General features: G+C 40.7%; 1 protein-coding gene across 1 annotated transcript in view; it reads left to right on the forward strand.

Moving 5' to 3' along the window:
- The first annotated feature begins 125 nt into the window (after positions 1-125).
- LOC139732601 (galanin receptor type 2-like) overlaps positions 126-23,245 on the forward strand; it is a 102,134-nt gene continuing 79,014 nt past the window's right edge. The window contains exon 1 of the mRNA XM_071643458.1: positions 126-640. Coding sequence (XP_071499559.1) covers positions 126-640 — 515 coding nt within the window. The remainder of the gene's footprint in view (positions 641-23,245) is intronic.

A 23,245-nucleotide genomic window follows, 5' to 3' on the forward strand; every position in this document is an offset into this window, starting at 1 on the left:
CTGGTTTGAGTGAGAGGAAATATTGTGCCACTCAACTATTTTGAATACGCTGTTCTTCAGCGGTGAGCGATTTTCCTGTCTTTTTTTTTTCGGCGGGTATTCACTTAAACGAGGAGTATTCCCAAATGGCGCCCACGGACACACCTCTCGACCTTTCCACGGTTCTGACCAACATCTCCCCGGACAATGCCTCCCTCGAGGACACCACTTCGTTCGACTTGGCTGCCGCCTCCTCCTCGTACTTCGGCGACGGCTGGGAGGACTCCCCGGCCACCAAGTGGGTGCCCAACATCCTCTACGGCATCATCTTCGCCGTCGGTATCCCGGGCAACGCTCTGGTCCTCTACATCCTGGTATTTTCGCGCAACGCGAGGACCGTCACCAACCTGTACCTCGTGAATCTGTCTCTCGTCGACCTCATCTTCCTTTCCGTCGAGGCCCCGATAAGGATGCGGGCCCACATCATCGACGACGACGACGATCACTATTACGAAGAGGCAGGAAGTATTGATACGATCCTGTGTAAAATCGGCATTTTTCTCATCTACGTCAATCTGTCCGTGAGCATTGCGACACTGGCAGCACTGGCCATCAACCGCTACTGCGCGGTCATGCATCCGGTCAGCACGCGGACACAGAGGTAAGACGGTTCTCTTCTGCTCCCTTAGTAGCCATGCATGTTCTCTCTCTACATAAAACAACAACAACAACAGAGCACAGCAAAAACAAATGACGGCAAGATTCAGGAACAGCAAAGAAGAGACTTAGGGTATCGATGTGTGTGCACTGCAATGTAAAGGCCTTAAAAGTTCGTCGTTCTCTTTGGAGTAGGCCTACCACTTTTTGAAAAAAAAACACATTTGGATCACTCTCCCCTAATATCCTTCTCCCTTTTACTCTTTCAGTTAATATTCTTTTGACGTCATACAAATTTCTTGCACCAAAGAAGTGTCACAATGCTTGAAGAGATGCAAAATGTTGACAAGATGGATTGTCTAGAAAATGTCTTGGCTTAACATGTATTCTTAAAAAGAGTAATGATTTAGCAAGACGCGGACTTTCACATTAAGTGATCTTGACATTCTTACAGGTAATTATGTTTAGGATCACCGATTAGTCTGTGAGGAAAAAGAGAAAACCATTAGTTTGCTGGCACAAATATATTAACAGAAACAGCCCAAGGTTTTTTTCTCAAGCCAAAAGTTTCTAAACTTCGTTAAATCAGCGCTAACTAAACAGGATTGGTTAAGATATCACTTCTTAATCATTGTTTTCTCTTTTTTATCCCAACTTTGCAAGGAAAAATACTCTGCTCCATTAGAGTTAACATCAAAATTCATGTCAAATATCTATATAAACTTACGATTCCAAAAACTAGTATAGATAGACGCGACTCTCTTGATATAATATCGAGATAGCTACTCATAGTCCGCGGCACTGCAGCAGTTAACCACCGTCTATACAAATTTAAGCAAATACTACTTTGATGAAATCAATTCACGTAAATACTACACTTTCTCTCTAGGCTATATGTAACGTCTAAGCTTTACCACAGTTTTTCTTCAGTTTTTCCCTAGTTCGACATTATTATACGATATTCCGTACTGGTTGAAGTAGGAAAAAGGCTGGAGTCGGATAAAACCGCGAAACGAACCCATACCCCCAGTCAGTGTCTCTTGATCGAAGTCTATCTTAATATCTTCGGTAGATAACGACTGGATGTGGCGATATACGAGATTGGTCACAAAACGAGTTGATCCCATTCTTTTTTATTCGAGATTTTTTTTGCGATTAAAGCTGTTACATAATAAGAAAATACGAGATATTTTTGATAATAACTTCAGGAATATTAATTGCTTTAGGTTTTTAAGTGAGGTATCACATCTTCATGTAATGACAATAGAAAATATATTTTTATGCGCCCTCACTGAAAAAAAAAAACCAACACACAATGAAAAATGGTAGAATAAATGTTTCGTGTAGAGATCTAGTCAAGACTGATTCAAATGACACACGCAAGCACACACACACACACACACACACACACACACTCACTCACACACAAGAAGATACAGCCTCGTTTTAAAATACAAATGCGAGACTCCCTTATCATTGCTGGTTAAGTGCCACATAAAGAGACATTACAAAGGATATTGCGAGTTTCCTCCAAGCTCCACGAACATCCCCTGTGCTTGTTACTGAAGTGTAGGTGTAATTAGAAACGAGGGAGAAAAACCAAGCTAAAGTCCGTTGCTGAGGTGCACCTTTTGGTAAGAATTCTGTAGCATCCTTGTGGCATAAAGCTAATTCTCCGCGGACGCGCCATGCACGCACACAGCGGGGGAAAAATAATCCCCATAGCCTCTTCAGAAAAAAAACAAAACAACACTGAAATGTCAACTTGAGCTCATTAATACACGGTTCTTGACTGACTGATGTGATGTTTTGCAGCAATGGCTTACAATGGACTCTATTAGGCACTCTATGAGAATAATACTCAACTTAGGTCCTTCATTTATACAATATTTTATGCACTTCGCAGTCTCCGGACGACGACGGACGAAAGACACACATTTTCGAACACAACCTGATCTTAATGCTTCTAAATTTTGCTTGGTTGATGGTGACGAAAATAGAGAAGTCTCTTTATTTCTTAAAATTATAGTTTCTGTAGATTATATTAGACTGGCAAGAATCGTAAGATACAATTATCCTCTTCTTGACTTCGTGCTGAAAAAAAAAATCGTGAAAATTTCGTGAAAATCTATGTACATAGTAAGAGTGCACTGGGATACTTGTGTGAAGTGATGCGTTATGCACCTCTGTCAATTTCGCTGTTTTGTGAAACTGTTGGAAACTGTGGAATTATTTAACTTTCTTACTTTTGGTCCAAACTTGATGAAAAACCAACCACCCTGTTTTTGTCCGATTTTGTCTGTAGGGAATTGCACATCCAAATAGGTTGCGTTTTGAGGCCATCATCAGCATTTTGAAAAACGCAATTAGTGCAAAACACGGTCGCGTCCACCCTATCATGACAAGCCATGAGCATATAAGTAAACAGTCTTAGATGTTGTTGTTTTGTCTAATGGATTAAATGTTGATTAGTCGTTCTACTTTTGTTCATTGTTTGAATTCACCAGTTTATTGCAGGTAAGAATACATCGTGACTTTTAAAAGAAAAAAAAAACAGGAAAGGGTACTGTAGTACATGGAGTTGTTTATCCATCTCTTCTAAGCTTGAACAGAAAAGCAAAGGATGTGAGGGAAGGATGATGAAACAAAAAAAAAAAAGGGAGAAGAAGAAGAAGTTAACGAATAAGATGACCAAAAGAGAGGGGGAGATAGATAAACAGAGAGAGGGAGAGAGAGAGAAGGAGAAGAAGCCTGATAAGATGACAGCCGAGAAGACATTGTCCCGACTCTAAATGTCTACCCCAGTCTTCTGGCTTTAATACAAGTCTTATGTTGGGTCACAAGTCACGCACTTCCTCTTCTTTGTAACTTTTTTTACAAAGATCCCAGGAGTCAGAATACCCCTCTAAAGCCTAGCTGTGCACACAAAATCCTCACCGCATATAAGCCCCTCGAAATGTGAGTGAACATGGCACATGTTGTGGTGCCGAAACAAAAAGTTGGGAGAGATCGTCGGACGTTTTTCTCCATGCCTGTTTGTTCCCTACTTTTAACAACCACTTCTCTCCTCCATGACTCTTATCTGCAGTTCTTTCCTTCGCTCTCCTCCTCCTCTCTTCCTTCTCCTCCTCCTCTCCTTCCAAGCCACCCCCTCCACCTCCCTGTTCTTTTCGACATTTGAGAATGCTCTCCTAATTTGTTCCTAAAGCCCCGTCAAATGCTTGTCATTCAGTGCCATTTACACGGCTGCCTTTGCCCGGCAGAGCGAATCCCCCGACTTGGTGAGAAAGCTATTGTGTAACGCGAGGGAGAAAAAAACCCCAAAGAACAAGAAGAAATGAAAGCTTCAGTTCCACGAGAGAACGACGGCATCCAGCTGAATCAACTCGGCCCCTCGCGCGTTCGCCCCTCCTTTATTCGGTCATCCAAGTGTCCCCATCTTGCTAATCTCAAGCGGGTTAATACGTGTCCTAAGTGCACGCTGTACTCGAATATGTCTTTGATCATCATCGCAGCACAGCTCTTGCCATCAACATGTCTTTCCCTTTTTAATTCTTATTATCCTTAGTGCTGATGTAGGAACGTAGTAGAGTGACTTTAATAGATACCCCTTTTCTCTCATGGGTAGCAATCATGTCATTGGTTACAATTTCTTATTTCAAAGGCGGGTCAAAAGGTTCGCAAGTCCGAAAATCATTTAGGCTCGCTTTCCTGTCAAAGGTTCGTTAATCCGTTTGTGAAATAAATTTCGTTATTCCTAATGTTCGTTACTCCCGAAAACGTAAAAGGTTTAAGTTAGTCCAAAGTTTCGTCAATCCGAACACGAAATAAAGTTTGTGATTCCGGATATTATTTGTTAGTATGCGCTTTTTTTCTTATCCTTCGGATTAACTAACCTTCGGAATACCGATTAAAGAATCTTCAGAATGACGAACCATATTTTACTTTCTGAAAAACTTTAAACGTTTTTTTTTTCCAACGATGGCACAGAGAAACGTGACTGACATATTATCCATCATATCCCCCTCACTCCCCCCCCCCCCCCCATCCCGCCTCCAGGGACGATTAACAAGTGAGGACAATAACTTGAGACTCAACCTGAAACGTTCATGGTTCTGAAAATGTTCTCATTTTCCAGGAAAACCAGTGCGCGTCTTGATTTCCGCGGTGAAAATCGGTGAAAAGAAATTCCTTCGGGCATTGGAAAGATGTCAATATTTTACCTGTCTCATCAGAAAATAAAAAAGTGATGTGATAATGAGTATGATTCTCTTGACTGGTGCATTGTCCCTTGGCCAAAAAAAAAAAAAAGAGTTTCCAATTCGCTCATTACAGACGTTACAAACCAGTGAACCCCCTGCCTGGATAATTCTCGAGAATTAGAAAATCTCTTAAATGTCAGAACATTCAACAACTGACGTCATGAACGAAGAAAGGCCCTCGGCCTTAAACTATTTTAGAATATAATTTGGACCATCAGCAAACACTTAAAATAAAATGAACAACAAAAAATCCACAGGTTACAAAGTATTTTTTTTGTTAGTTTGGCAATTATATATATTTTTATGATGGGACTGCTTTTAGTAGTCACCCCCCCCCCTATTTCCACCACTTTGTTTCAGATTTTGTCATAAAAGCTTGCAACATATATTTGTATCTCAGTTCACATTTCTTTATTTGTTTGTTTTTCGTTACATTGTTGAACCGATTTTGTGTAATTATGTGTAGGCCCCTATTGAAAGTCTATATTGTATTCATATTTTGTTGGAGATGGAACTTGAACTTGAACAAAGTTCAGCGCGATGACTGCGTGTCTTGAAAAAAGTTTTGCACAATATGTGCCCCCCCCCATAAAAAATAAAGATAAAGACACATGGACAACAACAACAACAACAACAACAACAACAACAACGACGACGACGACGATAGCAACAAAAGATATTACGTAGGCCATCCATAATTGGCTCAAATCCCCTCCCGGTGCCTCGGAGTCACGTATGTGGTTACGTACAAGAAGCAAGGATTTTACGGCAGCATGTTTGCACGCTCGCCTTCACGCCAGTTGTTAATATCGTTCTTCGCAACCTCACACCTTTTTCCGAAGATGCTACGTTTATCCTGTCCGTGGCCGTGACAATGTGTTCGGAGCTTTGCTGGACTGAAAGTGAAGATGTGTCATTTTAGAGGGAAATGGGGGAGGGGGGGGGGGGGGGGAGATAAAACAAGACGAATAAAAAAAAAAACCTTTAAAAAAATCCATTCGGTTACCGGCAGGGTAGATAAAGTGCAAGCGCCCTCGAAGATGCGTATAGTAACATTCAAAACGTTTACGCATTAATTTTCATAATGAATTTTCGTCCGCTTTTTTTTTTTCTTGTCCTTGATCGTTAATTTTGACGTCGGGCGATTAAAATGAGCGGGGTCATGTTTGTTTGTTTTGCATCCTTATCATGTGTGACGAAAAAAAAAATACCGTCCTGTTGCAGCTTATGTGCACCTGTTGTCAAGGTTTTTGATGTGCGTCATATTTCAATGCGTCATTGGATGCAAACTGGAGTAATCATGACGTTATCCTCCGGCCAAAATCCCTGACGCAAAGTACGTGCTCACATACATACGCTGTCATGAATTCACTAAATTGTTCTGCTTTACATGCTACATTATAAGAATGCTCACACAGTGCGTACTGAAATCACAAATTGACAATATACTAAACTTGACTTACACCTCGTCAAAACAATATATCCATTCATAACACCGAAATGATCAAATCGTCCGACATACAGAATAATGTGCACGACGTGATGATTTCTTGACTGCGTAAAGACCATCCAGTAAGGAATGTTTTTTGGGTTTTTTTTTCTGGGGGGTTACTTTCAATGACGTATCCAACGCGCTGTACATTCCTATGATATTCTATGTTTTTAACTGAAATGCATTTTTTTTTCTTCATCAGTTCAACTTTATGGCATGCAATTATGTTTATAATCATATATTCAGTTTTGGCTGTGTGCGCTGAAATCATCTGCGTGAACAGTCAGTGTCTCTAAGAATGTATTATGCAAGTATAACGGAGGCCATAGTCATCGAGGTACACAGGAACAGCATTCAGGCTTGAAACTTAAGAGAGCTCCCGTCCATTTACCGTTGCATCTTTATGCACAATCTTGTCTCTGCCGGAGAAAACGCCCATACGTCTATCAATTCGATGCTTCAACTTGGCCATGAACTCTCTTTTTTTTCCGTCCAGGATTTGGCTTTCTTGTTGTATTTCTGTCTCTTTTTTTTTTCTTTTTGTCTTGAAACGGCAGCTACTGTTGGCATCGGTGCGTGCGGCAGGAAACAAACAATTTAAACAAAAAAAACAGCAAAAGAGAAAGGAAAATGTTAGAAGCAACTATATAAAACAGACAGGAAGTGAAAACGGAAATAGAGATTTAAAAAATGGAATTTGAGAACGTTGAGTACATCAGAGCACAATGGATGACGAGAAGGTGAAACGGCCTAGTCTTGTAATGTCTTACGTATGTATAACACACACATACATACCAGGTAGGCATAAATATGTGTGTGTATGTATGTGCGTGTGTGTGTGTGTGCTGAGCACATAACCGTATTATAAAGAAAGAGAAAGAAAGAGAAGAAAGAGCGCGCGAGAGAAAGAGAGAGAGGGGGAGGGGAGTGAGTGATATTATTATCCTTGATAAGAATTAACTTTTGTATCTCAAGGTTAAGAGCGTCTGCCCTTTTCAGACATAACCACCTCATTCCAAGGTACCATTTGTTATTGTGCTCTGTATCGCTGCACTGACCAAAGCTGTAGGGGAAGGTGTGTACATCGCTGGCGTCTGCACGTCACAGCGATAAGTTGGAGTGATAAGCATAACTCTACAAATTGTTGGGTTCCAGTGGAGAGGGGAAAAAAAGACAGTGGATGCCTAAATGCATGTACATGCTGATATTTTCAAACTGGCCTTTTTAAAGACCTGACATCGCATGTGTAACAAACTTGTGTGGATGCCAAGAGCGAATTCAGAAATAGCAGCCCCTCAAAATTGCAATCTCTTGTTTCTTGAGAACTCATCAAATCCCAACATCTATTATTTAAGTTTCATACACAGGGTAAGATTAAATCTGATATGAATATTATGCATGCATACCTATGTACATGCATATCTTCCCACGATATTGTCATGAGCATATCATCGTCATTTAAAAGGTGGTAAGTACTTCTTAAAGTGAAAGAGTCGTTGCTGTCTTCGTCAGGTGAAGTGTGAAAGTAGGCGACGCCGAATGACTGTCTATAATGACAGTCATTCTTTCTTGTGCTCTGCATCCTTCTATTTTTGGCAAGTTGAGTTTCGGGTCGGAAGAAAAACAAGGGGAAAACTTTTCTCGAGCTGTCGGCAAAACATCAACGTTTGTATCCTTCAACCGAATGCTGTGTATCGCAGCTTTTAGCACCTATCACTTTTTTGCTTTTTGCACCTGCCGCGGAAATTACAAACCCCTCGCAAAGGTCGTTTGCACTAAATACAGACAGACGGTACGCTCCTACAAGAAAAGGCGCCAGTTCCGCGAAGACCAGAAATTATCAGCGCGCGCCGCTCGAGGGTGTAAACGCCCCACGGAGAACGCGAGTAAGAGAGCGAGGAAGTTGCTAAATGCTAACGAGCAACAGGTGTGCCAGGGACTCGCGCTGTATTATCATCCTTAACGTGTGTCTCTCTTCGGACGAACTAAATTGCGTGCTTGCGCTCTGAGATTCAATGACAGCCGCGATGGCTTGTAATGGTCGCACGGCTCCGCCCGTAGGGATCAAAGGCGCCGTAAATTGTCGACAACGTCTAATCCGGGTTCTCGTCTGTCAATCTTACGCGCATGGTAACGAGACGAAAGAGAAAGAGGGGGAAAGAGACAAACGACAATAGTCCAATCGGAGATCGAAATGAGGTACATGTAGTTCTCTTGGGAGCTTCAGGGGCCGGAAAGAGACTGGCGGACGACTGGGTGTAATGCTTTCTCACCCTCCAAGTTTACTGCCCTATTTCAGCAGCCCATTCCAGTTTCACTGCATTGCGACGTTTATAGGATGGCATTTAGCATCAGAGGAACACCGGACGAGTTTTAGCTCTGACCGAACGAAGCCAGGAGAAGTGCATTTTTCATATAATAAGACACACACACACACACACACACACACACACACACACACACAAAGCTCGTGATATGAACAGCTAGGCCCCTAATGTTTCAATCACATCATTTTTTTTCTCACCTTAGATGCATTTCTATGACAATTATTTCGTAAAGAAAAAAAAAAAAAAGAGAAGAGAGAGAGAGAGAGAATCTCTAGAGAGACTAACCAAAACTTTTGGTGGAAATAATAGCGAAGTTGGAATCCAATTTGAGTTTGAGATGTCGTTTCCCACAGACCTACATAACTAAACCTTCTGGTACTTTGAGCGCTGATTAACACAGAAACCCCTAAAGCATTACACACACTGTCCAAAGTCCCTGGCACAGAAAGTGAAATGAAAAATTCATTATTTTCATCATGGCCTCGGGTATCAAATTAGCAATTCAAGACTGAGATTACCCACTCGTGGCGCCATTTCTTCGGGAGACAATGAGCGGATACAGAAAAAAACCCGTGCAAAATGTTCCTTGATTGCAGATGAATTGAATGTTCCAGCCTTCTCCTATGAGAGTGTGTGATGTAGGCGTCAGCGGGTGTGCATGTGTGTGATTTTGATACACGTAGCATTGTTCATGCGGCTTTATAATAAACGCGTGTTGGTTTGATGCGCGGAATATTTGTGCTGGTTGTCGATTTTCGGTGGTATCTTTCTTAATGTTTTTTTTTTTTTTTTTATAGTTCACAGAATGCAGAAGAAATTCGAGAAACTCGAACGAGCATTTTCTCGATTCCAGTCATGGAAATCCCACTCTTTTCAGGGCTATACACAAAGCAATACAGGTACATACATACAGACAGACATGCACAAAACATACATACATACATGGCTTATATACGTGTATATATATATATATATATATATATATATATATATAGGTATCATATATATATATATATATATATGTATACACTTGTATATATAATTATATACTTAAAACTGTTTCTCCAGAATTTTGAACGCTTCACGCGTTTTCTTCAGGGTTGTCCGAATTCCTGAAGAACATTATTGTGGGGGAAAAATGTTCTTCATGTTCAGACATCTCGACTTTGAATTACTTTTAGTTTTTTTTTTTATTGTAATCTTAAAGGGCATACTTCCCAAATAAAACGACAGCCATTTTTTTTTTCTCATCGGTTACGGCTACTGATTACATCTTCTGATTATTGTTCTTCTGCAAGACGGACTGAGTCTTATACTTCAGATACGTCTGGCGACTTCGCTAGTTCATGTCATGATTAATCCTTGGTTGAGAGCACAGACTTTGAAAAAAATAGTAAAGCGGATGAAATTGAAGTAAAAGCGGAACAAAATGAAACACACTAGACCCCCCCCCCCCCCCCTCTTCATGATATGCAGCGCACACTGACACTGGCGTAGCCAGGGGGGGCGATGGGGGCGGTCGCCCCCCCTAAGATTTGGACCGGGGATTTGGGAGGCGGAAAAAAAAAATGCGTGTATACTGTATGCATGCACATGAAGCGGGTCTCCTTTGCAACCTTTCATCAAATAAGATATTTTTTTGAATATTTCACTCAAAGTGTGCACCAGATCGTTGAATTTCAATTCAAAATATGTAAAATCTCTCGTGCTTGGGAGGGGGATACCCCCTCCCAAACCCTCCCCCTCTGTGCCTCTTTCCCTAGCTTAGTACACTTTTTAGATTTGCACAAAAATTATGAATAATTCTGAGTGCACAAGACTTATCACTTATATTCCGAAAACTCAAGGTTCCCTCATGTATAAGGGGAGTTTCCCCTTTTAATCGACCCTTTCCTCCCTCAGTCCCCCCCCCCATCAGTTTTTTTTTTTTTTTTTTGTGATTTCCCAAATGTTGATTCCATCAAATATGCGTATATGAGATATCTCAATTTCAACCTTAAAAAGGCAAAAGCTCCATCGGAAGGGAAGGGTGGAGATAACACTCGCCCACGCCTTCTTCCTGCTCGCCCGCCCCTCCCCCCCCCCTCCCCTTCCGCCATGCATAGAAGTAGACTGTGGCTATACCCAGATCGCTTTATTTCAATTCTAAAAACGCAAAAGCTCCGCGAGCGGGAGGGGAAATCCCCCTTCCCCTAAGCTCTACCTCACTAGACTTTATACATACACACAGATGGTGCACATTCGGAATAAGAGCTAAATTCCGTGATTTTAACACTTCGATGAAAAAGTATTGCACCAAAAATGTGCACCAGATCGCTGAATTTCAGGTCTGAAAACGCAAAATCACGTTCGTGTGGGAGGGGATATGCCCCTATATCTACACCCTCGTGTGCATGCTTTTTCTGTTTGATTGCTGAACAGACAGCGTTCATGATATTCAGTGTAAGAATTAATAGAAGAAGATTATTTAAATGATACCATTTTATAGGCAAATTGTTCAATAATAATCTACACTAAAATATACTGCAACCTTAAACAAGTGGGACTGTTTCAACTCGTTGAAACACGCAAAAACATGCATCAAATTGCACCATTTGCAACATCAAAATGCAAAAAGTTCTCACCGTGGGAAGGGGGGGGGGGGGACACCCCCCTCCCACACCCTCCCCTCCCCCTTCGCTCGCTCCGCTTGTTCGGGTTCAGTCGCGTTCATGATATTCAGTGAAAAGAATTAATACAAGAAGATTATTTAAATGATACCATTTTAAAGGCAAATTGTTCAATAATAATCTACATCAAAATACACTGCTACCAAACAAATGTTACTGTTTCACGTCGATAAAACGCGCAAAAACATGCATCAAATTGCACCATTTGCAACATCAAAATGCAAAAAGTTCTCCCATACCTTCCCCTCCCCCCTCGCTCGCTCCGCTCGTTCGGGTTCAGTCGCGTTCATGATATTCAGTGAAAAAAATTAATACAAGAAGTGTATTTAAATCAAGCCATATTACAGGCAAATTGTTCAATGATAATCTACATCAAGATATACTGCAACCTTAAACAAGTGGGACTATTTCAACTCGTTAAAACACGCAAAAACATGCATCAAATTGCACCATTTGCAACATCAAAATGCAAAAAGTTCTTACCGTGGGAGGGGGGACACCCCCTCCCCCTTCGCTCGCTCCGTTCGCTCGGGTTCAGTCGCGTTCATGATATTCAGTGAAAAGAATTAGTACTAGAAGTGTTTTTAAATGATACCATTTTAGAGGCAAATTGTTCAATAATAATCTACACCAAAATATACTGCTACCTTAAACAAGTGGGACTGTTTCACATCGATAAAACGCGCAAAAACATGCATCAAATTGCACCATTTGCAACATCAAAATGCAAAAAGTTCTTACCGTGGGAGGGGGAACACCCCCCTCCCACACCCTCCCCTCCCCCAGCGCTCGCTCCGTTCGCTCGGGTTCAGTCGCGTTCATGATATTCAGTGAAAAGAATTAATACAAGAAGTGTATTTAAATCATACCATATTATAGGCAAATTGTTCAATGATAATCTACAGTAAAGTATACTGCAACCTTAAGCAAGTGGGACTGTTTCAACTCGTTAAAACACGCAAAAACATGCATCAAATTGCATCATTTGCAACATCAAAATGCAAAAAGTTCTTACCGTGGGAGGGGGGACACCCCCCTCCCACACCCTCCCCTTCCCCTCGCTCGCTCCGGTCGCTCGGGTTCAGTCGCGTTCATGATTCAGTGAAAAGAATTGATACAAGAAGTGTATTTAAATTATACCATTTTACAGGCAAATTGTTCAATAATAATCGACATCAAAATAAACTGCTACCTTAAACAAGTGGGACTGTTTCACGTCGATAAAACGCGCAAAAACATGCATCAAATTGCACCATTTACAACATCAAAATGCAAAAAGTTCTTACCGTGGGAGGGGGGACACCCCCCTCCCACACCCTCCCCCCCCCCCCCCTCGCTCGCTCCGCTCGCTCGGGCTCGGTCGCTTCGCTCCCTCGCAGACTAACCGCCCCCCCTAAGATGAAATCCTGGCTACGCCGTTGCACACTGATCACCTTACATGCACCGTTCCAGTTTGTTTTCTTGGTTTGACTGGAGTCACTGGGAGTCCGGTCGCATTCTGTCCTTGTCATTGCTTGTTGAGCACTATACCATGCCTATGACGACAGTCTGTGAACAAACGAACTTCATTTTCATGATTAATTGCAGACTTCAGGCAACAACTGGGACCTAGATATCCTTGGCCATTTTCTGATCATAATTACGAACGCTGTGAAGATGAAGTCCTTGTGATGTTAACCTCCGTCTGAGACATTGGGGACAGAGAAATGACTATGACGTTATAGGGCACCGAGCCACAGGGCATTCGTAAAATGAAAGTAGGAAAATTTCTTTCATTAAACAAATTGCACCTGACTTACAAGGCGTTATGTAACATACTTATGAATAAAGAGGAGTAGAACAAAAAAAAATAGTTCTAGTTGCATAACTATCATGTCTCAAACATCATGGTCAGATGTCTTATAGTCTGTTTATTCATATTCAATGATTTAGTTTCTATCGATCCCACATACCTCTCTATTACAAAATCAAGTTCATAGGTGGTTTTGGCCTAAGGTTATCAAGCAAAAATTATTAATGAGAATCAATTCTATACGTTGTGGTCACATAGATACCATTACAAAGAATGGTGTTTGTTATTCCGAAGGTCTGTTGATCAAAACATGATATACAGTAAGCTTCGTTATCTCGAATCTTCATTGAAATTTATTCCGAAAGGCACAAATTCGGTATGACTAAATGAAAGGGGGTTTGGCAATCCGAGCATTATTTTGTGGCATTATTCCGAAGGTTCGTTAGTCCGAAAATAAAATAATACTAACGATGTAAAAATTAAAGACATTTCTATTTCCGATAGAATAGCATGGAATAAGAAAGTTACTCAACGTGATCTACATTTCTGTGTGACGGTAGTGATTTCTACAGGTTTTCACACAAAGTATGACATATATCCTTGCATATTTCGTTTACGGTTTAGATACAATCAACAGTCAGTGGATTACAGTGACAACAGAAGTAGAAAAGAACATGGTTATTGGTATATCGAGAGAAAAGGAGAGACGGAGAGAAAAAAACAACAGAAAAAAAAAGAAAGACAAAAGTAGATAAAGAAGTAAACGAAGATCGCTAGTTCTTTCCAAAGACGCTTATCTTTGGTTCTTCATTTACAAAAATCTTTGCCCTCGAACTTGCTTAACTTTTATGTCAAGTGTGAGCTTGTTTTGAAAATGCCAAATTTCATATTATATTTCCCCTTCGCTCCCTAAAGAGCAAAAAGGGATAAGAATCTTGCTGACCCTACCGATGCCTACACTGATAAATCGAAAAAACGCCACAAAATCGACCGAAATGAATTCATGAAACTCAAACGAATGCAAGTGTTCTACATACACCTGTCACCAAGGGGTCACTTCTGAAGCTGACCTTCCTCCCTTTTATCTCTCATGAGCACTTTTCCCCTTCCTGTCTCTCCCACTTCAAGTCATATTTCCTGGGGGATGATTTTCCTGTCGCCTTTCTCCTCGTCGATTTCCTTCCGTCGACAAGCAAACGCACACATATATATCCCTTCTGATGTATTCGTCGTTTTGCGTTTGTTTTGTTTTGCCTGGTTTTGTCTTTACCCGCGTCCCTTTAAGATTCTCAATTCCCGATATACTTAGTCTATTATGCTGGACTAACCAGGTATCGGTATAGGCATTGGGTTCACACACATTATCCATACTTTGTTCCGTCTCATCTTAGTCCAACTTCCTGTTCATGTGTATGGTGTATTCCCGTTATAACGAAGTCATTGGGACCGGGGTTTTGTTTCATCATAATAATAGTGTACTCCCGCTATAACAAAGTCCTCGGGACCGGCATTTTTTTTTCATTATACAATGTACTCCCGTTATAACGAAGTCCTCGGGACCGGTGGTGTTCTTTCGTTATATCGAAATTTCGATGTAACCCAACAGTAGAGTTTATAATGATGTCTGGGTGATAATTTTGAGACCTGAATGTTGATTTCGTTGTAACCGTGTTCTTTATAACGGGAGTGCACTGTATGTGAATCTGTCACTTATCGCTCTACTAAATTTCATCGTCTTTCCACAGCATTGCTTTTTTTTAAATCTCTCTAGAGTAGTACAAGGTTAAAGAATTAAACTACTGCAGTGGGGGAAAGAGCTTCGGGTGCGTCCATTTTTTTTTCTTTCTCAGCGGCAATAACAGAGGGGGTTGGATTTAGTTGCTAGACCACTGACAAAAACTCACCTCTTAAAACTTGTGTTTGCAAGGTTTTACAGTTCAATTCAAGTGAAATTTGACTTCCAATAACACATGTTTGCAATCGATACAGATTCAAAGAAACAAGACGTACAATGTATTGCAACAATAAAAGTGCATATTATACCTATGGAACTAACAATGAATAGAATTGCGTTATTGGAAAAGAGGGACCCACGTTGCGATCAACATCCATTCAGATTTGGCGGAAAGACGTGAAATTTCCGTCTCCCAACTCTTTTCGTTCAGTTCTGAGCTCGATGAAATCTTGTTTGTCTGACTTCACTCTATCTGTTAAAGTCAACATGAAATTGATATGGAATTGCACCCTTAGGAAATGATATTCTAAGCGTTTCCTTATATATGTGTGCGATAACCGTTAAAATTAGAAATAATTATAAAACATGATATGGTTAAAAAACGTGATACGGGCTATAACGTTTCAAACAAAAAATGGTACGACGGAATTCGCTTGTGTTGCAGTTGTTCTTATTCTACACTTCAGATATCAAGCATTGAACAAATCTACACTGATATAGACTACTGTCAAAGCAATGTTAAGATTCATTCTGAAGGATTTGTTTAATATCGGAATAAATTGAGTTTTTTTTTTAAATAGTGTGCGTGTGTATTCCATATAAAGGAAGAAGTTGCCTATAACTATCGCCATAGAAGGACATGATTGATATCATTATCATCTCCGTTAATATTTTCTTCTTTCTTTCTGTTGATTTTGCTACGATAAAGACAGGTCCATATGTTTTTAAATATTTCACCCACGCTCAGTCAAGTCAGTTATTTAAATTTCTGCGGGGCAATAATGACACACCGTGTAATGTATTTGAAGTTCCAGACGGGAAAAATTGGGTTTGACACCAATTGTATACTTCCAAAACATCTTGATAATAACTGACACAGATATATTGTTTAGATCTGTCCAAGGTAATTTTAAGAGCAGAGAAAGCCTTGAGAAATTGATTGAAATATCATGATTCTCGAATCTAGGCCATCTTTTATCCATATCGGGTAAAGTCTGAAGAGCAATTATTGCAACTGAAGGCGAAGAGTTCATTATATCAGCTATCTTTTTATTTATCATTTCTTTTTTTTTTCATTACGAGGTCAAAAATGAAACAAAAACAAATCAAACAACGGGCAAACTAGATGCAATATTAGATCACGTTACTGCGTTACTACGGTGCCCTCGGAAAAAAAAAAATCACATGTAGCCTCTTTTTTTCCCCCTTCGATAATAATGTCTCGATACCAAAGTAGCACTGTCCCCATTCTCATGTTGTCCATGTATCTATTCTTTTATGTGTTTTTCCCTATAAGGCCCGGTCTCGTTCTGTTCGCATACAATATTGTTGTAACCGCCTGAAGGTCGTCGCCGTTGGCTCGACTTGCTGCATTTGAATCCACGCGGTCCATGCCCTTTGCTTGCTGTCATTTTCCAATACTCCAGGAGCCAGAGCGGACTCCAGGCAAAACTTTTCCCATGAAAACCATCATTTTTCGTCGATAAAAAAGTGTGATAGAGTTCGGTTTTGTTTCTTAAGTTTGTAAAGTTTCAGCATGGACATGTTCCACCAAATGTTTTATGCCCGTAAAAAAAAATTTAAAAATGCATATATCGGAGGATGTTCTGGAAGAAGACCATTTTTTTTTCTCCCCCTCCCCCCTCCTTGCTGATGACTGTAACCCATCGCCGCGGCGTTTGTTGCAGACAAATCGGAAATTGAATTTGACCCGAAGCACGCCCCCACACGCCAACGGCAAACGTCGTCAATTCTCAGAAAGCTGTACAGGCAGCAAGCTGTCAGCGGACAAAGTCCCGTTCAAATCCACCCATGAATCAATACCATCGATATCTTTACCCCGCCGACAGAAAGCCCTAATGACCCAAGATGGCTGGAAATGTGCGATGAAAAACGACGCTGAAATACGATGCAGACCAAAGAATTTCATAATGGATGGCATTGATCACTGCGCGCGTCAAAGAATCTTGTATTATACCACTGTAGTAATACGCAGACATCTTGAGACTGATGACAAAAGGCGGCAAAATTTAATGTTCAAAGGGGCCTCCGAGAAATCAGTACATTCTAGATACATTGCGCTGTGATTGATGACATGCGACTTTTTTATCATCTTATCTACCTTCTCGTGAGCACTTTTACGCGTCTTGATAATTCTTTTTTCATAAATCCATCGCCCATCTCCTTTTTACCCAAGAAAACCCTAATCCGTTCGATCAAATTTAATGGGTTCCGCGTAATCGTGGGTCTGTGAATGTGTATGCCTGTGTAGGGGGGGGGGGGGGTGGGTCGGAGGGGGGGTGTTACGATTCAGCAAGTCCTCAGATGAATCTCTGCATTAAAGACATCAAAAGATGCCTGCCGAACGCGAAGACTATAGACGAGGTTCCTTGACGTCAAATGACGCGTTGCCTGAGGAATAAAAAAAGAGATCACGTGTAGGCGCATAGCTCTAGCGCGCGATACGCGTACCGCATACCCGCCTGCCTAACACATGGGACATCGGGATGTAACGCTTACGTGGTTGACTTCGTGTATGGGGGGGGGGGGGGGGGGAGGCATTCTCAGTTTTTGCCCCTCATGGCTTGGTGACGTCACTTGAGTCTCGTCATTCAGCCACAACGACTGCGTGATAGCAGAGTATAGTACTGGTGAAAATGGCGGTGACGGACTTTGCTTAAATATTATTTATTATATTCCACATACTAAGAATCTTGCTATAGGATTGGTCAAGAGCTGATCACGTGATAAAGCTTAGTTTTGCCCATCACATCACCTGAGAAGAACTAGGTCACTTGATAGTACACAGTGCAACGCACTATCCCTTCAGTGTGGCGCGGTGCGCGCAGCAAATTCATTGTTTTGTCATCTATAAAGACAGCTGTTTGTTTTGCTGATCTCTGACAGTCCATACAGTCTTAACGCGAGATGAGTACGCGCGAAATAAAAGTGCGTTGCACTGTGGACTATCATTTAACTAGGTCACTTGATAGTACACAGTGCAACGCACTTTCACTTCAGTGCCGCGTGGTGCGCGCAGCAAATTCATTGTTTTTGTCATCTACGCGCACACGTAGCCTAAGCACTAAGGATACGTAAAGACAGCTAAAACGGTTTCAGATGTGGAATAAAATGGGAATTTCAGGACCCTAGATGTGGAATATAAAGCAAATAATCAACTTTTAGTTTCAGGCAATGAGACAAACTATCACTTCCTCGGCGATCTGAATGTGAACGCTATCTTTCCTCAGCTGCGCTTCGGAAAGATAGCTACATCCAGATCGCCTCGGAAGTGATAGTTTGTCCCATCACCTTCACCAACGTTGATTATTTGCTGACTATTGATATCGCCACAGTGGTGCGGCTGTTTTCTTGCACTTGATATACAGGTTCCAAACAATGCGTCACTGTACTACGCATGATTGTATGTTATTTTGTTCTCTAGTTTATTTTAATCTTCGCTCTCTTTCTCTTTGTACGTCAATAATGGAATATTCGATCAGTAATGCTGAACACAAATACATGTACAGCGTGTATTGCATCACAAATACAGCGTACAAAATGCAATGAAAACCGAAGAGCCTGACGCCGTTTGTTAAACATTCATGTGATTAAATTGTCCAGTTGTTTCATCATTGATTAATACTTACGGACCTGAAAATAACATGCAAAGAGAGAGAGAGAGAGAGGGGGGGGGGGGGGGGGGGGGGTGAAGACAAGTTTCTTTTAGCATCTTCTAAGTATTGATTTCTTTTGTTTTGGGCTATTAAGCAATTACTTACGCGCAAGTTTAGATCTCATATGCTCTAACACAATTTCATTATCCTTAAATTAACAATGAAAGCTGCGAGCGATGAAACATGACACAATTCGTGTGCTGTCTCCGCTACCTTGCTTTGTTTAGCGTGTAATCAGTGCTTAACAGACCCTGCAAGATATAGCAGTATCGATTTCTACTGTCTGGGGTATTGAGCAATTTAGAACAGATCTCTTGAATTCTACTGGGACATTATGTTTGTGTGTTTGTGTGTGCCTGTGCCTGTGTCTGTGTATTTGTGTCGCTTTGTCTGTGTGTAATGGAGGCTGTAGCAACAAATGACAAAACTGAACTTACAGGGATGGTATAGCATTGGGTGAGGTGAGGATGCAGTTTCTAACTTTTTGCGACATACTTGGAAATCTTTTTTTTTCTGAAATGTTAAAGAGCATACAATTCATAGAGGAATTCAAACTTTATTTGAAGAAAATCAGTTTTGAAATTGCTGAGATATCCAACAACAAAATAAAACAAAGCTATCCTAGCCACCTTTTCTTACAATAGCTTTGTTTTGGATATCTCAGCCATTTCGATGCCAATTTCCATCAAATAAACTTTGAATTCCTTTTAGAGTAAATGCTTTTTCATAATTATTTCCTAACATTTTTCTCAATATCTAAAAAAAGAGCTATCTTTAAAAAAACATTTTAAAAAATTGTTGAAAACTTGAAGCCCTATCTCAACCGATATCGCTTATTTCGGCTCGACGGAGAAAACAAGGCCAAAGGTAGCCGAATTATGTGCTTCATCCACCATTCCTGCGCAGCATTGGGTGTATAAATCCAGGGAGGTGAGTGATCACCTCCCTGATTCTTCCCAGCTCGTGTCAACCATTCCGCACTTTTCTCGATGAAGATTGCTCTCTTTTGAGCTCGATGGTATACTAGAGTACGCTTAAACGGTTTTCTTTCGGCCCAACTTGAAGTCTGTGAGTATACGATCTTGACCCAATTCAATTTGTTTTGTATAACGTCTGAAGATAAAGCGATCTATTTCCTTCGCCGACATCGTACCCGTTCTGGTTCGTCAACGAGCCGGACATCGAGTAGGAAACTCGATGAGTTAGAGGCAGGAAGCGGAAAGATACCGAATACTGCCAAGCAAAAGGCACGTCACTAGAGCAGGAGGCGATGTCAACAGGTCGACTTGTGATACGATATTTCGAATCGTGAGGAAGCCTCCTCCAGCTCTGTAAATCGATCAGTGACTATATAATCTAATACATGAGCGCTAATAATAGACTGTATATCGTTCGCGGTTTCCTCGAATGTGCGTTGTTTCCTTGACTTTTGCTCCGCTTTCGTTCTCTCATAATTATGAAATACCTAAATTGACGAAACGATATTAGGCCCAATGTCATAGAAATTGGCATACCAGGGCAGGTATCAAAAAACGTAACAAACACAGCATATTATCTGAAGAAAAGAATCATTTCAACATTTCGTACATCACAGTTGAATTGAAAGAGCAAAGGTTAAGGAAACTAATTTTAAAAAAAGCCATGACAAAACTGAAACAATGTGTTTGAAAAGAAAATATAATATAGGAGGAAAAAGAATGAAAAGGGACAAGAAGAAAGGGAGAAAATGAAGACTGGAATATTTTGAGTGCGTCCGGATCTTGAGTAAGGATTTCCAAAATAATAATACGATCCCATATATTGCTTGCTGATGTTAAGGGCACCGCACACTATACGACTTTTCGATCGCACGACTGACTGACTTTGGATCTGAAATAAACAAGCGTGTTTATTCTGAGGCAATTGTGATTTATTTCGGATCAAAAGTCGGGCAGTCGTGCTACCGAAAGTCGTATAGTGTGCGGTGGCCTTTAGTGGCCAGTGGCTATGAGATCGAAGAGGTATTTGGGGTAAGGTATTAAACTAAGTCAACGAAGAATGCAATATTTCGCAAAAAAAAAAAAAAAAAAAAATTGGGGTTCAAGTCATCGCCAGTCCTGCATATTCTTCATTGCAAGCCCCAAACTATATACAAGATTTGTTTTGAATGAAGATACAAACACTTTCGTTCTTTCTTTTCCTAATTAAGTTGTAAAAATGCAATGCGAATATAATTTATATCGCATCATATCGGCTGACGCTTTTGTATTGTATTGTTTCACATAAGCTTTCTTGATTACATTCCCGTGATTTCGCAAAGCACCTTCCACATATAACTGCCAAGATTAACCACGTGTAAAGAGAGAATACATTTCAGTTCTACAGAGTTCAAATCTAAAATTGATTAGGGACAGAGCATAGAAGATACGCGTAGCCATTTTCAGGTAGACCATTTAGCTTAATTGCTGGCGATTTTATCCTCTTAAGTCAACTCTGAAGTTTTCGAAAATTGAGGGATTGCGGAGTGTGTGAACGCGCGCGCGCGCGCGTGTGTGTGTGTGTGTCTTTTTTTTTTTGGAGGTGGGGTGAGGGTTCAGATTTAATTCACAAAAGATCTATAGAAATCGAATGAAAACAAAAATTGGCAAGGAGTAGCCAAGCTTCAAGGAAAGAGAAGCCGCGGTTGCTTGAAGAAGACAATCGAAAAATATTCCGAATTCAATTCGGTTAGCCTATATCTAATCTTAGAAAATTCATGAATCTTTTCCCAATCTCTATGAGCAGCCATTCGTGTCGGATCTCCATGCTGGCACTAGTTTATTCTCAGTATAGGTTGAGACTCATTTTGTGGAGCTAAAACATTGACCAAAATTACCCTCAAAATTCAATATGTGTGCATGATGGTCAAAGGGAATATTTCATGGTCGTTCAGTGTCTTTATACTTTTTTTTTTTTTTTTGCTTCACAAGAAATGAAATCTCAGTCATATTGCTCTTCCACGAAACCCCCCGTAAATTATACGTGTGCTGCCCTCCGGCGCCGAAAGCAAGACAAATCTTTTCGGCTCCCTTTTCTGTCTAGCTGACAGTATATAGACCATCTGAATGAACTAATATGAATTCGCCCTATACCCCAAGGCAATATAAATGTCATATACTCATTGCAATCGCAGGTTGGGAATAACCAATGTCAGATTTGGGGCCACAGCATAATATGGATTATTTTCTGTGAGTGAGCGTACGCATTTATGGGGCTCAAGTGATTGTGTAACTTGGCTGTGCAGGGGAAATATTGTTTATGTCACGCGGTTATCAGTGTCACGGCTATCAAATGCTCAGGTGTTATCATCGCGAAAACAAAACTCTACAGTACATATTCAGATTCCAACGTGCGTGTGCACGTAATTTATACAGTATATACTATCAGGATTAATAATTCTCTTCGGGAAAAAAATCTTTTCCCCAGTCAGAAGTTTCGGAAAAGATGTAAAAAAAGAGAGGGATAAAAAAAGATATAGCGAAGAGGAAGAAGAAAAAAACCCGCAAACGCCCAAATCTATGACTGTGATACGTGAATGCTGGTAGCTAATTCATTAATTGCTGAACACGACCTGTCGGAGCTAACGGATTGTTCACATTGCCCTTGCCGCTTATAGCTAAAATCCTCAAACTACTTGTCATTCAGACTTGCGAGGTGATTGATAGCAATCGGTAATAGTCTTTAGGACACGCCCACTGCATGTCACGTGACCAAGTCATTAGGATAATCCAACATAAAATTATAATGGGACTAGTGATTAAAGCTAAGTTTTTGGCTTGTGAGATGATTGTGTGCAATATGCGTGAGTGTTTGGCTTTCTTTCGCAGTTATTTTGCTTGACCCATCTCATTGATTGATAAGTGAATGAGGATATCCGCTCAAATGTTTACGGTCATAATTGCTGGAAAACATGATTTCTCATCCCATTTGGAGATGACATAAAATCCACAGCAATATGACATAGAAATAACATCGTCCTTCAGTGTAGGTTGCTGGTTTTCGTTGTTTTGGTTTTCCAGCTTCAAGGAATGTGATTACCAAATTCTTCAAGACACAAGACAAAATGTTGATCTGTTCTTTCATGTAAGATATGTCTGTGAGATAAAGCGCTGAAGTCGGTGGAATGATGTATAGCACGCATCGAATCTAAGTAGTTTGCACGACCGACATTCATTTCATAATGTACGCACGTCATGTATTGTCTTAGATTTGGAATGGCGATTCGAGATCCGGTGGCAGTTGACGTTGACAGTTAATCTCTTTTCATACACATGATGCATTGTGATAGATTTAACTGATACTCATTCCCATTCTAATACTTTTCCCCATTTTCTCTCTCCTCTATTTTGATCTTTTTCACTTATTTGAGTGCTTGTTCTTTTCATTCGCCTTGCGTCTCTCACTCTTGATCATCTCGG

The sequence above is a fragment of the Diadema antillarum genome, unplaced genomic scaffold, assembly GCF_040938485.1.
Source record: "Diadema antillarum isolate AM-2024a unplaced genomic scaffold, OU_Dant_1.0 seq00000439_RagTag, whole genome shotgun sequence".
Taxonomy (NCBI): domain Eukaryota; kingdom Metazoa; phylum Echinodermata; class Echinoidea; order Diadematoida; family Diadematidae; genus Diadema; species Diadema antillarum.